The sequence below is a fragment of the Theropithecus gelada genome, chromosome 20 (assembly GCF_003255815.1).
Source record: "Theropithecus gelada isolate Dixy chromosome 20, Tgel_1.0, whole genome shotgun sequence".
Lineage (NCBI taxonomy): Eukaryota > Metazoa > Chordata > Mammalia > Primates > Cercopithecidae > Theropithecus > Theropithecus gelada.
Genome location: NC_037688.1, coordinates 30,434,640 through 30,455,426, shown reverse-complemented (window position 1 = coordinate 30,455,426; position 20,787 = coordinate 30,434,640). Strand labels below are relative to the sequence as shown.

At 40.8% G+C, this 20,787-nt stretch overlaps 1 protein-coding gene, 1 non-coding gene and 1 pseudogene across 3 annotated transcripts in view; all 3 read right to left on the bottom strand.

Moving 5' to 3' along the window:
- Positions 1-20,787, bottom strand: part of PHLPP2 (PH domain and leucine rich repeat protein phosphatase 2) — an 81,432-nt gene that overhangs the window by 39,044 nt on the left and 21,601 nt on the right. For both annotated transcript variants that reach the window (XM_025371178.1, XM_025371177.1), the window contains exons 3-5: positions 17,921-18,054; positions 7,861-8,051; positions 1,794-1,919 (exon numbers count right to left, since the gene is read on the bottom strand). In XM_025371178.1, coding sequence (XP_025226963.1) covers positions 1,794-1,919; positions 7,861-8,051; positions 17,921-18,054 — 451 coding nt within the window. The remainder of the gene's footprint in view (positions 1-1,793; positions 1,920-7,860; positions 8,052-17,920; positions 18,055-20,787) is intronic.
- On the bottom strand, positions 13,971-14,419 carry LOC112614657 (annotated as a pseudogene).
- On the bottom strand, positions 14,338-14,472 carry LOC112614862. The gene has a single exon (XR_003117170.1). It is a non-coding gene; the product is annotated as a small nucleolar RNA SNORA70 (small nucleolar RNA).

Genomic DNA, 20,787 nt, shown 5'->3' with positions numbered 1-20,787 from the left:
AAAAAAAAAAAAAAAAAAAAAAAAAAAAATTAGCTGGGTGTGATGGCACACACCTGTAATCCCAGCTACTCTAGAGGCTGAGGCAGGAGACCTGCTTGAACCCGGGAAACAAAGGTTGCAGTGAGCCAAGACTGCACCACTGTATTCCAGCCTGGGTGACAGTAAGACTCCATCTCCAAAAAAAAAAAAAAAGAGAAGTCATTCATGTTTTGATGGTATGTCCTTATACTATAACAATCTCTTATACAAAATCCTGCAAAGACAGCTAGAAGAAAAAGAGAATTTGGAAATCACAATACACTTTATTGCTCTTTAAAGGCTAAAAAGCAGAAGTTGAAAGACTAATTATCCTTGGCATATAGGAATAATGGTTTGTGACGGCATTAGAGGTCACTGTCCCATCATCAATAACTGCACATTTGAAGTGGTTCACCAAGGCTGTTCTGAACATATGCAGACCGAGAAGCACTGGGACACAAGTTATGGAATGCATCCATCTATCACTGACTACTACGGTCGAGGGAAGGTCATTTAAATCTCATTGTATCTCAATTCCTTCAAGGGTCAAATCTCTTTGTGTCTTAATTCCTTCTAAGGCCCTACCTCCCAGAGATAATACAGAGGAAAATGCACCTGCAAACATTTTTGACAGCATTTTGTACTATGCATATATAAATAAGTTAAAGATCTGGTGGAATTCCATGATTTTACTCACTACATACTCAGGAAAGGCCTAGAAAGGAAATTAAAAATTATAATTTGCTATCATTATAATTTGCCATCTTGGGAATAAGTTCAGTTTCTTTTTTTTTTTTTTTTTTTTTTTTGAGACGGAGTCTCGCTCTGTCGCCCAGGCTGGAGTGCAGTGGCCGGATCTCGGCTCACTGCAAGCTCCGCCTCCCGGGTTTACGCCATTCTCCTGCCTCAGCCTCCCGAGTAGCTGGGACTACAGGCGCCCGCCACCTCGCCCGGCTAGTTTTTTGTATTTTTTAGTAGAGACGGGGTTTCACCGTGTTCGCCAGGATGGTCTCGATCTCCTGACCTCGTGATCCGCCCGTCTCGGCCTCCCAAAGTGCTGGGATTACAGGCTTGAGCCACCGCGCCCGGCCCAGTTTCTTTTTTTTGAGACGGACTTTTGCTCTTGTTTCCCAGGCTGGAGTGCAATGGCACAATCCTGGCTGACTGCAACCTCCACCTCCTGGGTTCAAGCGATTCTCCTGCCTCAGCCTCCCGAGTAGCTGGAATTACAGGTATGCACCACCACGCCCGGCTAATTTTGTATTTTTAGTAGAGATGGGATTTCTCCATGTTGGTCAGGCTGGTCTCGAACTCCCGAACTCAGGTGATCCGCCTGCCTCAGCCTCCCAAAGTGCTGGGATTACATGCATGAGCCACTGCACCTGGCCATCAGTTTCAAAATACATTTCTCTTGGGGTACTCTATTTTTTTTTTTTTTTTTTTTTGAGATGGAGTCTTGCTCTGTCACAGGCTAGAATGCTGTGGCGCAACATCAGCTCACTGCAACCTCCGCCTCCCAGGTTCAAGCTATTCTCTTGCCTCAGCCTTCCGAGTAGCTGGGACTACAGGTGCACGCCACCACACCTGGCTAATTTTTTGTGTTTTAGTAGAGACAGGGTTTCACCATGTTGGTCAGGCTGGTCTCGAACTCCTGACCTCAGGTGATCCGTCCGCCTCAGCCTCCCAAAGTGCTGGGATTACAGACATGAGCCACTGCGCCCGGCCTGGGGTTCTCTATTCTTATCTACACATCAGAACATCCTACCACTTTTCACCTTGGATGCTTGCCGTTGCCATCGCTGGTACTCAGCCAAAGTCTCGAAGCTGACATGATAGGTCTGAGCTTGGGCTCCCGCTGAGCTGAAAGCAAGGGAGTACTGCCGTCGCTTCACTTCTTCTATCTGAAGAAGAGGAGGGGAGAAAATCAGAACCACTAAAAAAAAAAAATCCTAGTCAAAAAGCAAAAAGCAATCACAAGACGAACAACTGAATTTTTTTAAATAGAGTTACTTTTTATTTTTTCTCTCTCCCCACTTGTCCCCCACCATCTGCCAATGGGTCACACATGAACACACCCAAGGAGTACACAATGATCCCAACACATTAGCTGTGCTTTTGCTCTATCACCAGCAGCTGGGTAGGACCTCTCGTCCTTAGGACTTGGTGGTCAGGAAGCAGGATACCAGTCCGCTATGTCCCCCTTACTGGATGGAACTCTTACCAAGTCCTCTTCAGTCCAATTCAAATCTCTTTTACTAGGCTTGAGAAAAGAGGCAAAAACCTCCCCCATTCCTATTTGGAGTGGTGGCAGGAATTCACAACACAAAAACAGCTCCTTAAAGAAATTATCGGCCAGGCGTGGTGGCTCACACCTGTAATCCCAGCACTTTGGAAGGCTGAGGCGGGGAGGATCACGAGGTCAGGAGTTCGAGAGCAGCCTGGTCAACACAGTGAAACCCCGTTTCTACTAAAAATACAAAAACTTAGCCAGGTGTGGTTGCGGGCTCCTGTAATTCTAGCTACTCAGGAGGCTGAGGCAGGAGAATCGCTTGAACCCAGGAGGTGGAGGTTGCAGCAAGCCAAGAATGTGCCACTGCATACCAGCCTGGGTGACAGTGCGAGACTCCGTCTCAAAAAAAAAAAGAAATTCTCCCCCAAATCCCAACAACTCAACCTATATAGCTTTGATAAGGAAGCAGTCTTTTTATAGTTATGGAACCACTTACATCTTTTTGTCTGGTATCTCACTTGTTATGTCATAGCTTGGCAAATCAGATGGAAACTTACATTACGTTTCTTTGCCAACTAAAGATTGAACCAAGCGGCAGAAACAAAATACTTCGAGAAAAGAGGGTATTAAAAAGATTAATTAAAATTAAATACTTTTCACAATATTAAATTGTGATACAACATAACCATTTTTCATTAGTAACAAATCATTGCAACTGAATGAGTCTGTGTCAAAATAAAGAATATTATTGAAATGAATAGATGAATAGATACTGATTGTTTTAGCATAATCTTTTAAATATTTTGGAATGCTTGACACAGAAAAGTACAGAGAATCATATAATGTCAAACACTGAGAAAGATCTGTAAATCTCACTATAATTTGTCAACTTCCCTGAGTAATTATTTTAATCTCTGTATTACAGACGTTGATATTATATTTACATATGTATAACTTTGGAATTATTAAATATTCATGGTGAAACGTTCCTTTTATCATTTTGTAATGAGTCTCTTTATCCCTACTAATGCTTTTTGCATTAAAGTCCTTTTGGCCCAGCTACTTGGGAGGCTGAAGCAGGAGAACTGCTTGACCCCGGGAGGCGGAGGTTGCAGTGAACCGAGATCGTGCCACTGTACTCCAGCCTGGGTGACACAGCAAGACTCTGTCTCAAACACACACACAAAAAAGTCTTTCTGGGCATTAGCTTTATTGAGGTATAACCTAAAATAAAATTCACTGGTTTTTATTTTTTTGAGACAGGTCATGCTTCACCCAGGCTGGAGTACAATGGCGTGATCATGGCTCAATGCAGCCTCAAGTTTATAGGTTCAAGTGATCCTCCTGCCTTAGCTTCCGGAGTAGCTAGGACTACAAGTGTCTGCCACCGTTCCTGGCTAATTTTTCATTTTTTGGTAGAGACAGAATCCCACTTATGTTGCCCAGGCTGGTCTTGAACTCCTGGACTCAAGTAATTCTCCTGCCTGAGCCTCCCAAAGTGCTAGGACTACAGGTGTCAGCCACTGTGCCACGCCTGGCCTTGATTTTTTTTTTCTAATTCACTGATTATAAATAATCAAGTTCATGAGTTTTTATAAATGAATAAATACAGTGTGCAACCCCATGGCCCCCAAACTTCCCTCTGTGTTCTTATACAGTCAGCCCCCTCCCCACCACGCCCTGGCAACCACTGATGTTTTCTAACACTACAATTTTTTGCCTTTTTCAGAATTTCATATAAATCGAATAATTCAATAAATAGACTTTTGTATCTGGCTTCTTTCACTCAGAATTATACTTTCAAGATTTATCCTTGTTCCTGTATTAGCAGTTCTTTTTTTTTTTTTTGCTTAGCAGTATTTCCTGGTATAGATATATCACAATTGTTTATCAATTCACAAGTCAATGAACATTTAAGTTGTTTCTAGTTTTTGGCCATTATAAAGCTGCTATGAACATTCATGTACAAGTCTTTGTAAGAACATATGTTCATTTACTTTGGATAAAAAACTAGAAATAGAATTGCAGGGTCATTTGAAAAGCATACGTTTAATTTTACAAAAAATGAATAAACTGTTTTCCAAAGTAACTTCATTCCTACCATGATGTATAAATGTTCCAGTTGCTCCGCATCTTTGCCAAACTTGTTATTCATCAGTCTTTTAATTTTAGTCATTCTAGTGGTGTGCAGTATCTCACTGTGATTTTTATTTGCATTTCCCTAATGACAAATGAGGTTGAAGATCTTTTCATGTGTTTGTTACCTGTGTATATCTGCTTTGATGACGGGTCTCTCCAAATCTCTTGCCCAGTTTTTTACTGGGTTTGTCTTTTTGTTACTTAGTTGCAAAAGCTCCTTATATATTCTGAATACAAATCCTTTGTTGCGCATAAACTTTCATATAAATGTTTCATATGCTATTAATATAACCACACCAATTTTCTTTTGATTGCTATTTGACGAGTATATATTCTTTCATCATTTCACCTTCAACCTTCTAAGAATAAGTTTTAATTATGTCTCTTATGAACAGCAAATAGTATTTAAAATAACATCTGACTATCACAATCATTGTGATTACTGATATATTCGGATTTATTACTATCATTATAATTTGTGATAATTTAACATGCTATTTTTCTCAATTCTTCTTGCCTTATTTTAGTGTTACAAAGTTTTCCATATTCTCTTTTCCTCCTCTAATTTTAGTGGCTATTGTTAAATTTTTCTAATTTTTCTAATAAATTTTAAGATTATTTGATGCTTCTATCCTCTTATCCCAAGAGTGAATCACACTTCACTTAATAACACATTGCCACATCTAAACACTCATGTTTCTCTTCACTTCTAGAAAATTTTCAGCTATTATTGTTTCAGATATATTACTTCTCTTTCTTCTTCCTCTCTCTTCTCTAGAACTCCTGTAAGATGTATACCAGAGCCTTTCTGAAAGGTTCTTTTATTATTTTTTTATCTGTGAAATTCTTCAGTACATCAGTTAATTACATTCAGCTACTAAACAGTGGCTTAAAAAAATAGAGGTGTCAGGCCAGGACTAGGCTAATGGCTCCATATGCCAGCAAGGACCCAGGCTGCTTCTTCCTCAAATGCCATAGTTGACATATGCTTGCCAACTCACAGTCATCGTATGACTGCTCCACCTCTGACACTGAGGGACTGGCAAAGGGTCAAGCCATCCCTTTATGACCTTTAAAGGTCAAGCTCTTTAAAAGTCTATCCATTTTAAAGAGCTTTTCCAAAAGTCCTTCCAGGAAACTTCTGTGTATATCTCAGTAGCTACAAGAGGGGTTGGAAGATTTAGTTTTTGATCCTAGGCATGCTGCTACCCTGAACAAAATTGTACTAGCAAACAGAATAGACAAAATTACTCTTCATCAATTCTTTGTCTGATCTAGAGTTTAATCACTTAAGTTTTAAATTTTAGTAACTGTATTTTTATTTCCAATATTCTACTTGGGTTTTTCATAGGCAGACGTTCTGATTTCTGAATTTGTTTTCCATTTTTGTTCTTCCATTCTCTCTTAGAAAATTCTAAACACACTTATTTTCAAGTTTTTTCAGGATGTTCATTTATTTTCATTTCAATCTGAAGTGAGTTTATCTTCTGATGGTTGAGGTTGTGGAAATCCTCCCTAGTATTAAATTTCTCTGTGGGTTTTTTTGTTTTTGTTTTTGTTTTTTTGATGTGTGTGAGAGGCAGTTTACGTTTCAGGTTCACTTGAATGGTAGGTTCATTTTCTCTCTTACCCTATCTGCTGCTTCATCTCCACCAATCCCCAACCTTGTCCTCATTCACTCATTCCCTCTCAAACAACTCTACTTACTTTCTTCACTTTGTTCTTCAGCCCCCAAGACCTCATACTGACAGTAGTGGGTTCTTGCCCCATGGTTGATACTGGAGTTACATTCATTCATTAAACTAGTGGGGATTTCATTCATTTTCCTGGTCACAGGCCATATAACTGGATTCTCCCACCTCTTTAGGACCACAGCTAGAAATAAGCCTTGGTTCCAGTCAGTGCTTAATGGCAGTTTTTGTTTTAGCTTTCTTTCAGAAACAAAAAATACCAATCAGCCTGGCTTTACGCCATAAGCCTAACCCAGGACCCTCATTATGAACAGCAAACTATTAGACCTAAATACTTATAGGAGCCAAATTCCTGGGCTGCCACAATCTTTCAGACCCAGAGCCCAGAAGGCCCACAGACTCAGACCTTCAGATCATTTTACGTTTCTATTCTGTATTTCTAAGCTCAGTTAAGTCTTTTCATTCATTCATTCATTCATTCATTCATTTTTTTTTTAAATTTTTTTTAAGAGACAGGGTCTCACTCTGTCACATAAGGCTAGGATACAGTAGCATGATCATAGCTCACTGCAACTTGAACTCCTGGGGTCAAGCCATCCTCCCACCTCAGCATCCCAAGCAGTTGAGACTTCAGGCGCCGCACCACCACACCTAATTTTTTTTTTTTTTTTTGAGACGAAGTCTTGCTCTGTTTGCCAGGCTGGGGTGCAATGGCATGATCTTGGCTCACTGCAACTTCCACCTCCCAGGTTCGAGTGATTCTCCTACCTCAGCCTCCCAAGTAGCTGGGATTACAGGCACCCATCACCACGCCCACCTAATTTTGTAAGATTATTTTTAGTAGAGACGGGGTTTCACCATGTTGGCCAGGCTGGTTTTGAACTCCTGACCTCAGTGATCCACCCACCTAGGACTCCGAAAGTGCCAGGAATATAGGCATGAGCCACTGTGCCCAGCCAAGACAGGGTCTTGCAAATGCTCAGGCTGGTTTCAAACTGCTGGCCTCAAGTGATCCTCCCACTTCAGCCTCCTGAGTAGCTGGGATTACAGGCACAAGCCACCACGCCCAGCTTATTTATCTTTTTAATACATGTGTTCTACCTATATTGCTGTGTATTTGGATCAGATTGGATGCCTGATCCAAAGTGTGAATTCATGAGGTAATTTTGTCTGGAAGTCCTCCTGAACTCAGATTGGTTTATGACATTCAAGACTCAAAACAGAGTAAAATCATATATACATACCTTCTATAAATATTGGTATATCTGTTTATGGTCATTTGTCATTCATTCTGTTTGACTAACAAGTGAACTCCTTTCCTGGGATGGAGACTCCTCTAGGACAGACGGAAGAAATGGCATGGCTCCCTGGCTGCTGGATCACATCTTATGACTACCTCAGACTCTGCGTTTTAATTTAATTGGGGTAAAAAAAAAAAAACAAAAAAAACCCCAGAAAGAATCTATTTGGTGACAGATAACGGCAGCTACTTCTAATTTCCAAAGGCAACTTCTAATGGTAGCATCCACTGTTGACTCTGGCTATTGTCAGTCCCAGAATCTAGTGCCTAGCAGTGGAGGTGGGGACGTCTAGAACAGATGGTTCTGCAACAGGATTTGGGGCATAATAGCCTCTGAACCTCTCGGAGTCTCTGATATCATCTTTAATAATGCCCATACTGGCTTCTTTGAAAAGATATGAATAAAAGCTATGAAAAGCGTATGTGATATTTTCTTAATTAAGATGATCAAATGAAAAATAATTTAACTTTATGAGTCTTACCTTTCCACCAACCAGAGGCAAAATGTGCATCTTTCCAGTTTGACAATCCTTCACTGAGGAGACGATAAGGCAAGTACCACAGAGGACAACTAGGCGCTCAGCCCACTTATGCAGCTGGGTCTTTCCCTTGCGTACATTATAGATACCAGACAGTAGGATTCGATCCAAATGATCCATGTGGCATGGTTTTTCTGAAAAGGAAACAATATTTCAGAATCCACCATTAAAGTAGTATAAGAATACAGAAAGGGAAAAATATGTGTCAACACTCAGCAACCTTGTTCATAGATATAAGTAACCAAGCAATATAGTTATGACAAAATTAGATCTAGTCCTCACATATTATCCATCACTTAATTATATACAGTAGGAGTACCTGTGAGTTTTGGTCTACGAAGCAAAATTTTACTTTGGATGCTATTGTTAAATTAACCCTTCTTCCAACACCTATATCTCCTATGTACCTAGAGAAAGGCAGTATGGTAGAGTGGTTAAGATCATGAACTCTGGAGTCAGATATACTTGCACATGAATGCTGGTTCTGTCACTTTGTTTCCTTGAACTATTTATTCTCATTAAGCTTTACTTTACTCATTTATATAGTTTGAATCTTAACACAATCTACCTTCTGGGAATTCTTATAAAAACTAAGTAAGATAATGAGTATAAAATACTAACCACAGTTTTAGGTACAAAAAGAACATGGAATAAATGACAACCACTATTGTTATCAGTCTACTCTAGAAGGAATATATTAGTAACTACAGGAGTACTCTAATTTTGTACATAATCCTCCATCTCTCTGCCACTAATATGGAAAAGCTTATGGTTGATACTTCAATCAACTATTCTGATCATGGTGGTGGAAATTCTACTTCCCATCACAGGCCTTCATATGACTGAGATACAGTGAACAAAACAGCACATTAAAACAGAAAAGACGTGAAGTTTTTGGTAAGAGCATTATTTTTAAAAGAAGTGTGCACCTGTAGTCCCAGTTACTCTGGAGGCTGAGACAGGAAGACTATTTGAGCCCAGGAGTTCAAGGCCAACGTGGGCATCATAGCAAGACCCTGTCTTTAAAAAAAAAAAAAAAAAAAAAGCCGGGCGCGGTGGCTCAAGCCTGTAATCCCAGCACTTTGGGAGGCCGAGGTGGGCGGATCACGAGGTCAGGAGATCGAGACCATCCTGGCTAACATGGTGAAACACCCCCCCTCCACCGTCTCTACTAAAAATACAAAAAGCTAGCCTGGTGTAGTGGCGGGCGCCTGTAGTCCCAGCTACTCGGGAGGCTGAGCCAGGAGAATGGCGGGAACCCGGGAGGCAGAACTTGCAGTGAGCTGAGATTGCGCCACTGCACTGCGGCCTGGGCCACAGAGCAAGACTCTGTCTCAAAAAAAAAAAAAAAAAAAAACTAACTGCACAGAAATGAGCAGGAACAGCAGTATGAGGTGGTCCAAACAGTAACCCAGAAGTCGGAAAGACTGGGTTGTACTCCTGATATTATCACATAATTGTTTATATAAGCTTAGGTATCACTTTGCCTATTTAACCATGTGTTTCTCATGTATAATATGAGGAAATGAGTTAGATTACTTCAGCCTTAAAATTGTATTATTCGGCCGGGCGCGGTGGCTCACGCCTGTAATCCCAGCATTTTGGGAGGCCGAGGCGGGCGGATCACAAGGTCAGGAGATCGCGACCACGGTGAAACCTCGTCTCTACTAAAAATACAAAAAATTAGCCGGGCGCGGTTGTGGGCGCCTGTAGTCCCAGCTACTCGGGAGGCTGAGGCAGGAGAATGGCGGGAACCTGGGAGGCGGAGCTTGCAGTGAGCTGAGATCCGGCCACTGCACTCCAGCCTGGGCGACAGAGCGAGACTCCGTCTCAAAAAAAAAAAAAAAAAAAAAAAAAAATTGTATTATTCAATAAAACTTTGTATATTAATACACCATACAGAATAAGCATTTCTCCTTCTATTCTAGGCCAATCCTTTCATCTATACAGTCATTCCTTGGTATTGGCAAGTGATTGATTCCAGGACCCCCCCTCAAGGATACCAAAATCCACAGATGCTATGGTCTATTACATAAAATGAAACGGTATTTGCATATAACCTGCACTCAACATCCTGTATACTTTGAATCACCTCTACATTACTTATAATATCTAAAACAATGTAAATGTTAAGTAAATAGTTGTTACGTTAGTCTTTTTTTAGTTTTTTTTTTTTTTTTTTTTATTAATATTTTTGATCCATTGTGGATATGGACGGCTGACTGTATTCTAAATTCCACCTTCCTCAGAGAGTTTGGTTCTCCCAGATCTATATTCCTAAGCTCTAGTTCCACATTTCCAACTATCCAGATATCTCCAACTGCCATTTAAGTTTACCATCACTTGAAATTCAACATGCCTGCCTGGGAGCAGTGGCTCCTGCCTGTAATCCCAGCACTTTGTGAGGCTGAGGCGGGCAGATCACAAGGTCAGAAGTTCGAGACCAGCCTGACCAACATGGTGCTACCCCATCTCTACTAAAAATATAAAAATTAGCCAGGTGTGGTGGCATGCGCCTGTAATCCCAGCTACTCAGGAGGCTGAGGCAGGAGAATCGCTTGAACCCAGGAGTCGGAGGTTGCAGTGAACCGAGATCATGCCATTGCATTCCAACCTGGGCAACAGAGCAAGACTCCATCTCAAAAATTAAATAAATAGGCCGGGCACGGTGGCTCAAGCCTGTAATCCCAGCACTTTGGGAGGCCAAGACGGGCAGATCACAAGGTCAGGAGATCGAGACCATCCTGGCTAACATGGTGAAACCCCGTCTCTACTAAAAAATACAAAAAACTAGCCGGGCGTGGTGGTGGTGCCTGTAGTCCCAGGTACTCGGGAGGCTGAGGCAGGAGAATGGCGGGAACCTGGGAGGTGGAGCTTGCAGTGAACTGAGATCCGGCCACTGAGAGCCTGGGCGACAGAGCCAGACTCCGTCTGAAAAAATAAGTAAATAAATAAATAAATAAATTGACTAAATAATGACTAAAGAAAAATTTTAAACATATGCACCATAAAAAGCAATAAATAAAATAAAAAGTTACAGGCTGGAAAAAATTGAGTCGCAAATACAGTACCCAAAGGATATATATTCAGAATACACGCAGAAGTCATTTAAATCAATATGAAAAAAGAGAAACAGAGACATGTACAAAAATATCAATGAGTAATTCAAAGAAACCGAAAGATCCAATGAAAACATGAAATAATTCTCAACCACACTAGCAATCAGGGAAAAAGAAATTTAAACAAAGAGACCATCATTTTATCTATTAGATTAGCAAAAATTTTAAAGCCTAATAATATTGAAAGGTGATATTGGAGGCAAAGGGGTACTCTGTTATAATAACAGGATATAAAAGTGTTCTGCAGTAGTAACTATTAATATTTTAAATGTGAGTAACCTATCACCCAATAATTTCACGCTTAGAGATCACTCTGAAGGAACGCAGGTGTACAAAGAAGTAATTTTACTAACATGGCCGTTTTAACCATCCAAAACTGGAAACAAAGTAAATATCTATCACTAAGGAGATGGTTATACAGAGTATAATGCATACATGATGTTCAATACTATGCTCCTTAAAGAAATGTATACAGGGCCATGCACAGTGGCTCATGCCTGTAATCCCAGCACTTTGGGAAGCCGAGGCCGTCAGATCACCTGAGGTCAGGAGTTCAAGACCAGCCTGGCCAACATGGTGAAACCCCACCTCTACTAAAAATACAAAAATAAGCTGGGTGTGGTGGCAAGCCACCTGTAATCCCAGCTACCTGGGAGGCTGAGGGGGGAGAATCACTTGAACCCGGGGGGCAGAGGTGGCAGTGAGCCGAGGTCATGCCACTGCACTCCAGCCCGGGCAACAAGAGTGAGACTCTGTCTCAAAAAAAAAAAAAAAAAACAAAAAAGAAATGCATACAGAAGATGGTTCTGCAAATGCTGACAAGTTAAGATCTCCAAGACAAACTCTTGGGTGAAAAAAGCACGAAGATCAATACCAAATAATATCACTTATATAAACAAAATCCAAATGGTTCTATGAATATATACTATATAGGAATAATCAAGTTGGAAAATTCTGAACAGGTATGCACCAAATTGACGGTGGTTATCTATAGAGCAGTTAATGGACTTTGGAGGTAATTATAACAAATTAAAACACCACAGATAATGACACCATATTCATATTACACTTGTGTAGTTAAAAACCAAATGTTTGAAAAGCAAAAATATATGAATAAAAATATAAAATATACATATAAAATAAGACTAAGAAAATACGCAATCATAAAAGTAATTGTATTAGGGTGGTGGAACGCTTTTCTACCACGTTCCTCCTATATTTTAACAAAGAAGCTTTAAATATGCGTAGTAACATGAGATAGTATTTTTGCAATTGGGACAAAGATTAACAATGATACCTGACGTTGTCAAAGGTGTAGGGAAATAAGTACTCTCAAATTCTACCAAATCGAGTATACACTAGTAACACCTATTTGTGCAATTTAGGAATGCTGAGTCAAAATTTTAAATGTGGCGGGGCGCAGTGGCTCACGCCTATAATTCTAGCACTTTAGGAGGCCGAGGTGGGTGGATCACCTGAGGTTAGGAGTTCGAGATCAGCCTGACCAACATGGTGAAATCCCGTCTCTACTAAAAAATACAGAAATTAGCCAGGCATGGTGGTGGGCACCTGTAGTCCCAGTTACCTGAGAGGCTGAGGCACGAGAATTGCTTGAACCCAGGAGGCAGAGGCTGCAGCGAGCCGAGACTGCACCCAGCCTGGACAACACTGTACTCCAGCCTGGGCCATAGTGAGACTCCATCTCAAAAAAAAAAAAAAAAAAAAAAATTCTACTTGTAAGAATCATGTCCTCTTCCCTGCACTCCTCAGTCACTCCCTTGACTTTTATAATAATTTCCTGGCTCTCTTGTTATTTTTGCCGCTTTTGTATATGTCCTGTATTAACTATGGCTGTAGCAAACAGAATATAATGGCTCAAGCAACGGGAATTTAATTCATTCAAGTGAGCATTCTGTTTTACCAGGGGTCAACACTGTCATTCAAAAACTCAGGTTCTGGCCAGGCACAGTGACTCACACCTGTAATCCCAGCTCTCTGGGAGGCCAAGGAAGGCGGATGACTTGAGGTCAGGAATTTGAGACCTGGACAACATGGTGAAACCCTGTCTCTACTAAAAATACAAAAATTAGCCAGCTGTGGTGGTGGGTTCCTGTAATCCCAGTCACTTAGGAGGCGGAGTCAGGAGAACTGCTTCAGTCTGAGAGGCGGAGGTTGCAGTGAGCCAAGATGGCACCACAGTACTCAAGCCTGGGCGACAGAGCAAGGCTCTGTCTCAAAAAATAAATAAATAAATTTTTTTAAAAAAAGTAACTCAGGGTCTGCAATTTTCCACACTTGACTTCAATTATTGCTCTGATTATTGCCATCCTAGCCCACCAGAGCGGAAAAGAGCACTAGAGCCCCGAGAAGCACACACTGGGGGTTTGTGTGCACAGGCAGAAGTGGCGCACATCAAGTCCACTCCATACCATGGAAGAAAACTTTGTTACATGTACACATCTAACCGCAAGAGAGGCTGCAAAATGGGCTGTAGCCAGGCAGTTATATGCCCCACTACAATTTTGTTATTATGAAAGCACAGATTTTGATAAAGAATAGTATTGCCACACATTTCAAAACAATATGGCTGTGTTTAGCCCGTTTTCTGAACTTTAAATGAATGGAAACATACGATGTAATTATTTTGCATCTGGCTTCTGATGTTTGTATTTATGCTCTTTTGACAAAGCTGTTTTAAACAATGTGTGCAGAGAATGTAGTATACAGAGAAATGTTCAGGCACAGAGTTGTGCTACCTGAGCTATACAGTCCCAGAGCTACAACTTCCCTAACAAATCACACTCTCTGTATGCCACTTTCTCCAACACAAGTAAGGGGTTTGCTCTTTCTCTCTCTTTTTTTTTTTTTTTTTAAGGTGAACAGGAAGTAGGATTCATTGGCAAGCATTAAGAGGGGGCAGCACAGTGGAAGCCCTCACGAGTGCAGGGCCCGCCGCCAGTTGTCCAGAGGGCCACTGTTGGGGATGTAATTGACCCCACAGCCATCTGGGATGAGCTGCTTCTCAGCCACCATGTCTTCAAATTCATCTGCACTGAACTTGGTAAAGCCCCACTTCTTAGAGATGTGGATCTTCTGGCGGCCAGGGAACTTCAACTTGGCCCTGCATAGGGCCTCAACACAAGCTCCTTGTTCTGCATCTTGGTGCAAATGGACATGATAATTTGGCCAATGTGAACCCCGGCCACAGTGCCCTGGGGCTTTCCAAAGGCACCTCGCATACCTGTCTGGAGCCTAGACTGGGGATAGTGCAAAGTCAGAGACATGAACATCCATCTGAAAGGCCTGTCTCCAAGGTCCCTTAGAGCAACCCATACAAGAAACAGGCTGAGTACACTACCAAGGAAGCTACTGTGTGCAGCCATTGCACACTGAGCCCCCATGAGGAAAGGAACACAGTCGGCTTAATTGGCTGCAGAGGATTTATATGTTCTCTTAATCCCATGATTAATCATGCTACCTACTCAACCTGACTTTAGTGAAATGTTATTTCCACAGCTTTTACATCATGAATTTGAACTGAGTCATTCCACTCACTTTTCCCCAGCACTCCCTCTCCAGCAAGACTGATAACTGGCATTTCCATAATGGCTGACTGGGACACTACCCAGTGTCCTTTTATAACCAGAGAACACAACATTAACTGGTTTGCACTCAGGCCCTTATGACCTTGACCTTATTAACACTATAATCCAACTAAGATAATGCACCAAAAATTCTACACATAAAATATTTAAAGCTGATTACTAAGCTATTTACTTCAAAGAGAATACTTCAACTCTTTCCTTCGGTTAACAATAGTTGTGTCTGGTTTCAGGAACTGGGTGGTTGGAGGAAAAAGGTGAGAGGGAAGCATATTTTCTATGATAGTTTTGATAGAGGCAGGAAGCAGAGAAATTCCAGGCAGACAGAGGCGGGTCCCCAGCAAAACCCCACCTGCAAGCTGAAAAGCCTGAAACTTGTGGCCCAAAGTGAGAATTCCCATCCCTATTTGTCTGCTCTCTCCCGAATGGTTCTTTCTGAATAACGTCTTTTTACCAATCAAATGTTGCCTTTCCCAAAACTACCTACAGCATCTCCCATCCTGTGCCTATAAAGACCCCAGACTCAGCCAGCAGAGAAGACAAGCAGCCGGACATCAGGGAGAGGCGACTTGACTTCAGAAGACAGAAGCTTCAGGGGAGAGCGACCTGCCCTTCCCATCCCCTTTCCAGCTCCACTCTTCACTGAGAGCAGTTTTCATTCTATAAAATTCTCCGCATTCACCATCCTTCAATTTGTCCACATGACCTCATTCCTCTTGGGCACCAGACAAGAATTCGAGACACACCAAGTGCTGGTATTCAAAAAGACTGTCACACTGGTTCTTTGCACTCGCTGGTGGACAGCAGCCGCCCTATGCAACAAGGCAAAAGGAACACTGAGCTGATAACACACTGCTGTTTGCAGATGATGGAGCTAAGAGAGCATTATAACATGTCCTCTGAGGCCTTGGGATCACAGACACCCCCACCTGGATGCTGCCGCAAGCCTGCAAAGAATCTATTCCTGCTGGTGCTAAAGCAGACAGCCAGTTCCTGCACTCACTCTTCTATGTGCTACATCCCACAAAGGGTGGAGTACAACAGAACCCAATGAACACAGTTTGTTCCCACCAGTGTCCAATCAGCTAGCCAGTTCCCACACTCATTCACCTGCACATTCCCTTCCCACAAGGGATGAGCAGGGTGGGCTGAGTAAATGGGGCACCACTGTCACAAGTCCCATAAAGCCGTCAAGAAAAAATCCTGCATCAGCTTTATTATAGATCTAGCTGCTCAAGATGGCTCATGCCTGTAATCCCAGCACTTTAGGGGGCCAAGGTAGGAGGATCACTTGAGCCGAGGAGTTTGAGACCAGCCTGGGCAACACGGCGAGACCTCAGTTCTACAAAAAATACAAAAATTAGCCAGATGCAGTGGTGTGTGCATGTAGTTCCAGCTACTTGGGAGGCTGAGGTGGGAGAATCATTTGGGCCTGGGAGGTTGAGGCTGCAGTGAGCCATGATGGCACCATTGCACTACATACAGCCTAGGCAACTGGGTAAGATCCTGTCTCAAAAAAAAAAAAAAAAAAAAAAAAAAACAGACCCACAAATTCTTTGACACTCCTCCTTTCAAACACTGGAGCTAATTCCTCTCTCTATAGTATGGGCTGTGTTTAGTGACTCATTTCTTTTCTTTTTTTTTGTGACAGAGTCTCACTCTGTCGCCCAGGCTGGAGTGCAGTGGTGCGATCTCGGCTAACTGCAAGCTCCACCTCCTGGGTTGACGCCATTCTCCTGCCTCAGACACCTAGGAAGCCCTATGGAAAGATCCACAGAAGAGGGAACTGAGGCCTCCTACCAGCAGCTGGTGAGTGGACCATGCTGAAAGTGAATCTTCCAGCCCCACTCAAGCCTTCAGATGACTAAAATCTCATGAAACCCAAGCCAGGACTATCCCTCCAGCTAAAATGCTCCTAGATTTCTGGCCCACAAAAAACTACGTAATTATTAAGTATTTATTATACCATTTTAAGTCCTAAGTTTTGAGGCAATTTGTTACAGAGCCAACAGATAACTAATTCATCTATCGATCTATCCAAATTCTGTTTTTGGTACCAGGTGCATTATTGCCTATTTTCAAAGATTATTAAGTTTCATCCCAAACTTAATTTTCTCACTCAAACTATACCAGCTTTTCTATATCAACAGAGCTTACTTTTGGAAAGACCCCTCAAAATTTAAGTACTACAAACTGGTACTCTTTTAGACTCTACTGGAAATATCCTCTTAAGGGTATAGTATATTAAGATCCTGCATATGCTATAATTTATCAGGTGGTGGTAGGAAAAGTAGGGGCATCAGAGCCAACCACTGTGCAATATAACTGCATGTAAAAGAAAAGTTCAACTTTCACTCTAGAACAAAAATATACACAGTAGCCCCCTCGCCACCTGTGGTCTTGCTTTCCAAGGTTTCAGTTATCTGCAGTCAATCATGGTCTGAAAATAGGTAAGTATAGGACAAGGTATTTTGAGAGACAGACTATTCACTAACTTTTATTACAGTATAATGTTATAATTATATTATTATTAAATATTGTCAATCTCTTACTTTACCCTAATTTATCAATTAAACTTTACCACAAGTATGTGTATACAGGAAAACACATAGTATATATAGAGTTCAGTACCATCTGTGATTTCAGTTGTCCACTAAAGATCTTGGAATATAATCCCCATGGACAAGGGGGGGCTACCATAATGCAGAACTAGGGTTCAACCACAATCAAATAAGAAAATTGTTGTGTTCCAAGTTTTTGTTTTTTTAACTAAGTATTATAGTGATAGATGGGTTGTGTTCTTCAAATTCATCTTAAAATATTTTTCTCAGAAGTCAAAAATCCTAGATTTAAACCCCACTAAATTCACCAATATACAAATTTGACAGGTATATTCATCAATGTCAAGTCATATATGATAATAACTACTTACTCTCAACATTTTGAGCTATCCAGAAGTTTACAGGCTTTACCAGGAGCTTGAAAAAATAATTTACTAAAGCATGATCCAGTCAAGATTCTGGCAAAGGTATAAAATCATGCTAGTAAGTTAGCAAAATACAAGTGCAAAATAAGTAAAAATTAAAAGAGAAGATATTTTTAAAGTGTTCCCTTACCCTTGACCTCTTGGTTTTTATTATTGTTTGGTTGGTGTTAACTACGTTAGTTAATTGGCTTAAAACTCGATTTTGATAAAATACTTTTAAAAAGCTGACGGCAGATAGAGGCACAAATGATCAACTTAAAAGTAGTTAACATACAAAGCCACTGATAAATTCTTACCACCATAAAATCGAATCATACAGCCGAGGTCAGGATTTGTAGCCTCCTCCTGTATGCGCACAAGATCATCAAAACCCAGCCTGGATAAGTAATCATAAACGATCTGAAGAGGTCGTTCAGTAGGTTCCAGTCTCCTGATTACACAATTCAAAAAAATACATATATTTGGTAAGTAATAAAAATGGTTCATTTAATTTAATATTTTTATTTTTATTTGTATAAATTTCAGAGGTACAAGTGCTATTCTATTATGTGAATATACTGCTTAGTAGTGAAGTCTGGGCTTTTACTGTAATCCTCACCCGAATCATGTATATTGTATTCATTAAGTAATTTCTCATCCTTCATCCCCATCCCACCCTCACACCCTTCTGCTTTTCCAATGCCTATTACCCCACACTCTATTATTTAGCTTCCACTTGTAATAGAGAACAGGTAGTATTTGACTTTCTGTTTCTGAGTTATTTCACTGAAGATAATGACTCCCAGGTCCATCCATGTTGCTGCAAAGACATGACTTCATTCCTTTTCATGGCTAAGTAGTAACTCAATATACAAAATCTGGTCTTGATTTTTATTCCTAGGTCAAGATTTTCTTTAATATTCTATGATACAACTAATCTAAACAAGTGTAAGTTTTTGGTGTCAGGACCCCTTTATACTTTGGGGATCACAAAGAGTTTCTGTTTACATGTGTAAGTTATATCTACTGATATTTACCAAATTAGAAATTAAAATTGAGAATTTCCATTTATTTATTCGCCTTAAAATAACTCCCTAAAAATCATTCTACTACATGGTCCTAATTGAAAGCTAAGGTAAAACCAGAATGTCCTGCAATCACTTGTGGCCTCTGGTAACACTGTATTTTAAATTACAGACTTAAAATACTGAAAAATATTAAATTTTTTTAAAAAAAGTGATCAACGTGTATTTTGATACAAGCGGCTATAACAGTCATAATAGCAAGACAGCTCTTTTATAACGCTTTTACCAGAAACCAAACAGTTATAAATACAGTGGCTAAATATATGGGCTCCAACAGTCAACTGCCTGGGTTCAAGTCTTAGTCCTGCCACTTACCAACTGCATGCCCCAGTACAAGTTATTCACTCTCACTGTTTTAAATCCTCATCATTATCATGGGAATAACAATAATACCTAACTCATAAGATGTTTAAATTTATTTATATACTTACAACAAGATACTATATAGTATGAAAAGTGCTTAGCAAAATATCTCGTATGTAGTAAGTGTCCAATAAGATGTTGACAATTATTATTCTAAAAACTTTTAAGACTAACAATTTTAGTTAGAATAAAAATAGAATATTTCTCCCATCTCAAACAACCACCAAAAGCAAGCACAGGAAAGTCCGTATGTGTTCAAAAGGTCTAAAAGAACATTTAAAGAACTCTGTTTAGAAAACTTAAGAATAGCTGGGCGCGGTGGCTCACGCCTGTAATCCCAGCACTTTGGGAGGCCAAGGTGGGAGGATCACGAGGTCAGGAGATCAAGACCATCCTGGTTAACACAGTGAAAACCCATCTCTGGCTGGGCGCAGTGGCTCACGCCTATAATTCCAGCACTTTGGGAGGCTGAGATGGGTGGATCACGAGGTCAGGAGATCGAGACCATCCTGGCTAACATGGTGAAACCCCGCCTCTACTAAAAATACAAAAAAACAATTAGCCGGGTGTGGTGGCGGGTGCCTGTAGTCCCAGCCACACGGGAGGCTGAGGCAGGAGAATGGCGTGAACCCGGGAGGCGGAGCTTGCAGTGAGTGGAGATTGCGCCACTGCACTCCAGCCTGGGCGACAGACAGAGACTCCGTCTCAAAAAAACAAAAAAAAAAGAAAACCCATCTCTACCAAAAATACAAAAAACTAGCCGGGTGTGGTGACGGGCGCCTTAGTCCCAGCTACTCAGGAGGCTGAGGCAGGAGAATGACGTGAACCCAGGAGGCAGAGCTTGCAGTGAGTCGAGATCGCACCACTGCACTCCACCCTGGGCGACAGAGTGAGATTCCATCTCAAAAAAAAAAAAAAAAAGAAAAGAAAACTTAAGAATTATATTATTAATAACTACAAGAAACATGATGCATTTCCCATCATGACAAAAAGATATGAACAATGTCTGCATTTTGTAGCTGAAGAACTAGAAAATGCTGTTGGCAACAAGCTGAACAACTACAAAGCTGAACATAAACAACTGTAACAAAATGATAATTTAGGAACAGAAATCATACTGATGTACAAAAAAGACAAAAATAAAACCACCACCTGGCCTCTCCTGACTGCTCAGTTCAGTATTTTAACTTCCAGAAACTATCAAATAAACTCAGAATGAACTGCTACAGGGGGAATGATCAAAGACCAAAAGCCTGTAATGACCAATAAAGACTGAATTAAAGAGAAATGGGAAATAAACTTTTCAGATTATGTAGACATCAATTACAATTAATCCCTAGCCAAACAAAAACCAAAATTTACAAAATTCATCGTCCATGACAACGTTAGGCATTTTCCCAGCACAATGACGGGATTCTTCTGAGAAAGATACGTTTTAAGGAGGACTTTTCATAAACTGCATCCTGGAGACAGGTCAACTAACCACACAATATGAATAAACTGATGGGAGGATTAACTTGAAGACAAGGAGAGTAAGAATATAAAGAGACAGATCTTCAAATGTTGAGGCGGATTGGACTTACTCTGTACTGCTCCAAAGAATGGGACTCGGAACAATGAGAAGGTGCATTTGTAGATTTAAGCTAAATATGAGGAAGAATTTTAACGATTAGAGATGATCAACCATGAAACGAACTGCCTCTCAAAACTGCTCAGAGAGACCTGGAGAGCCATCT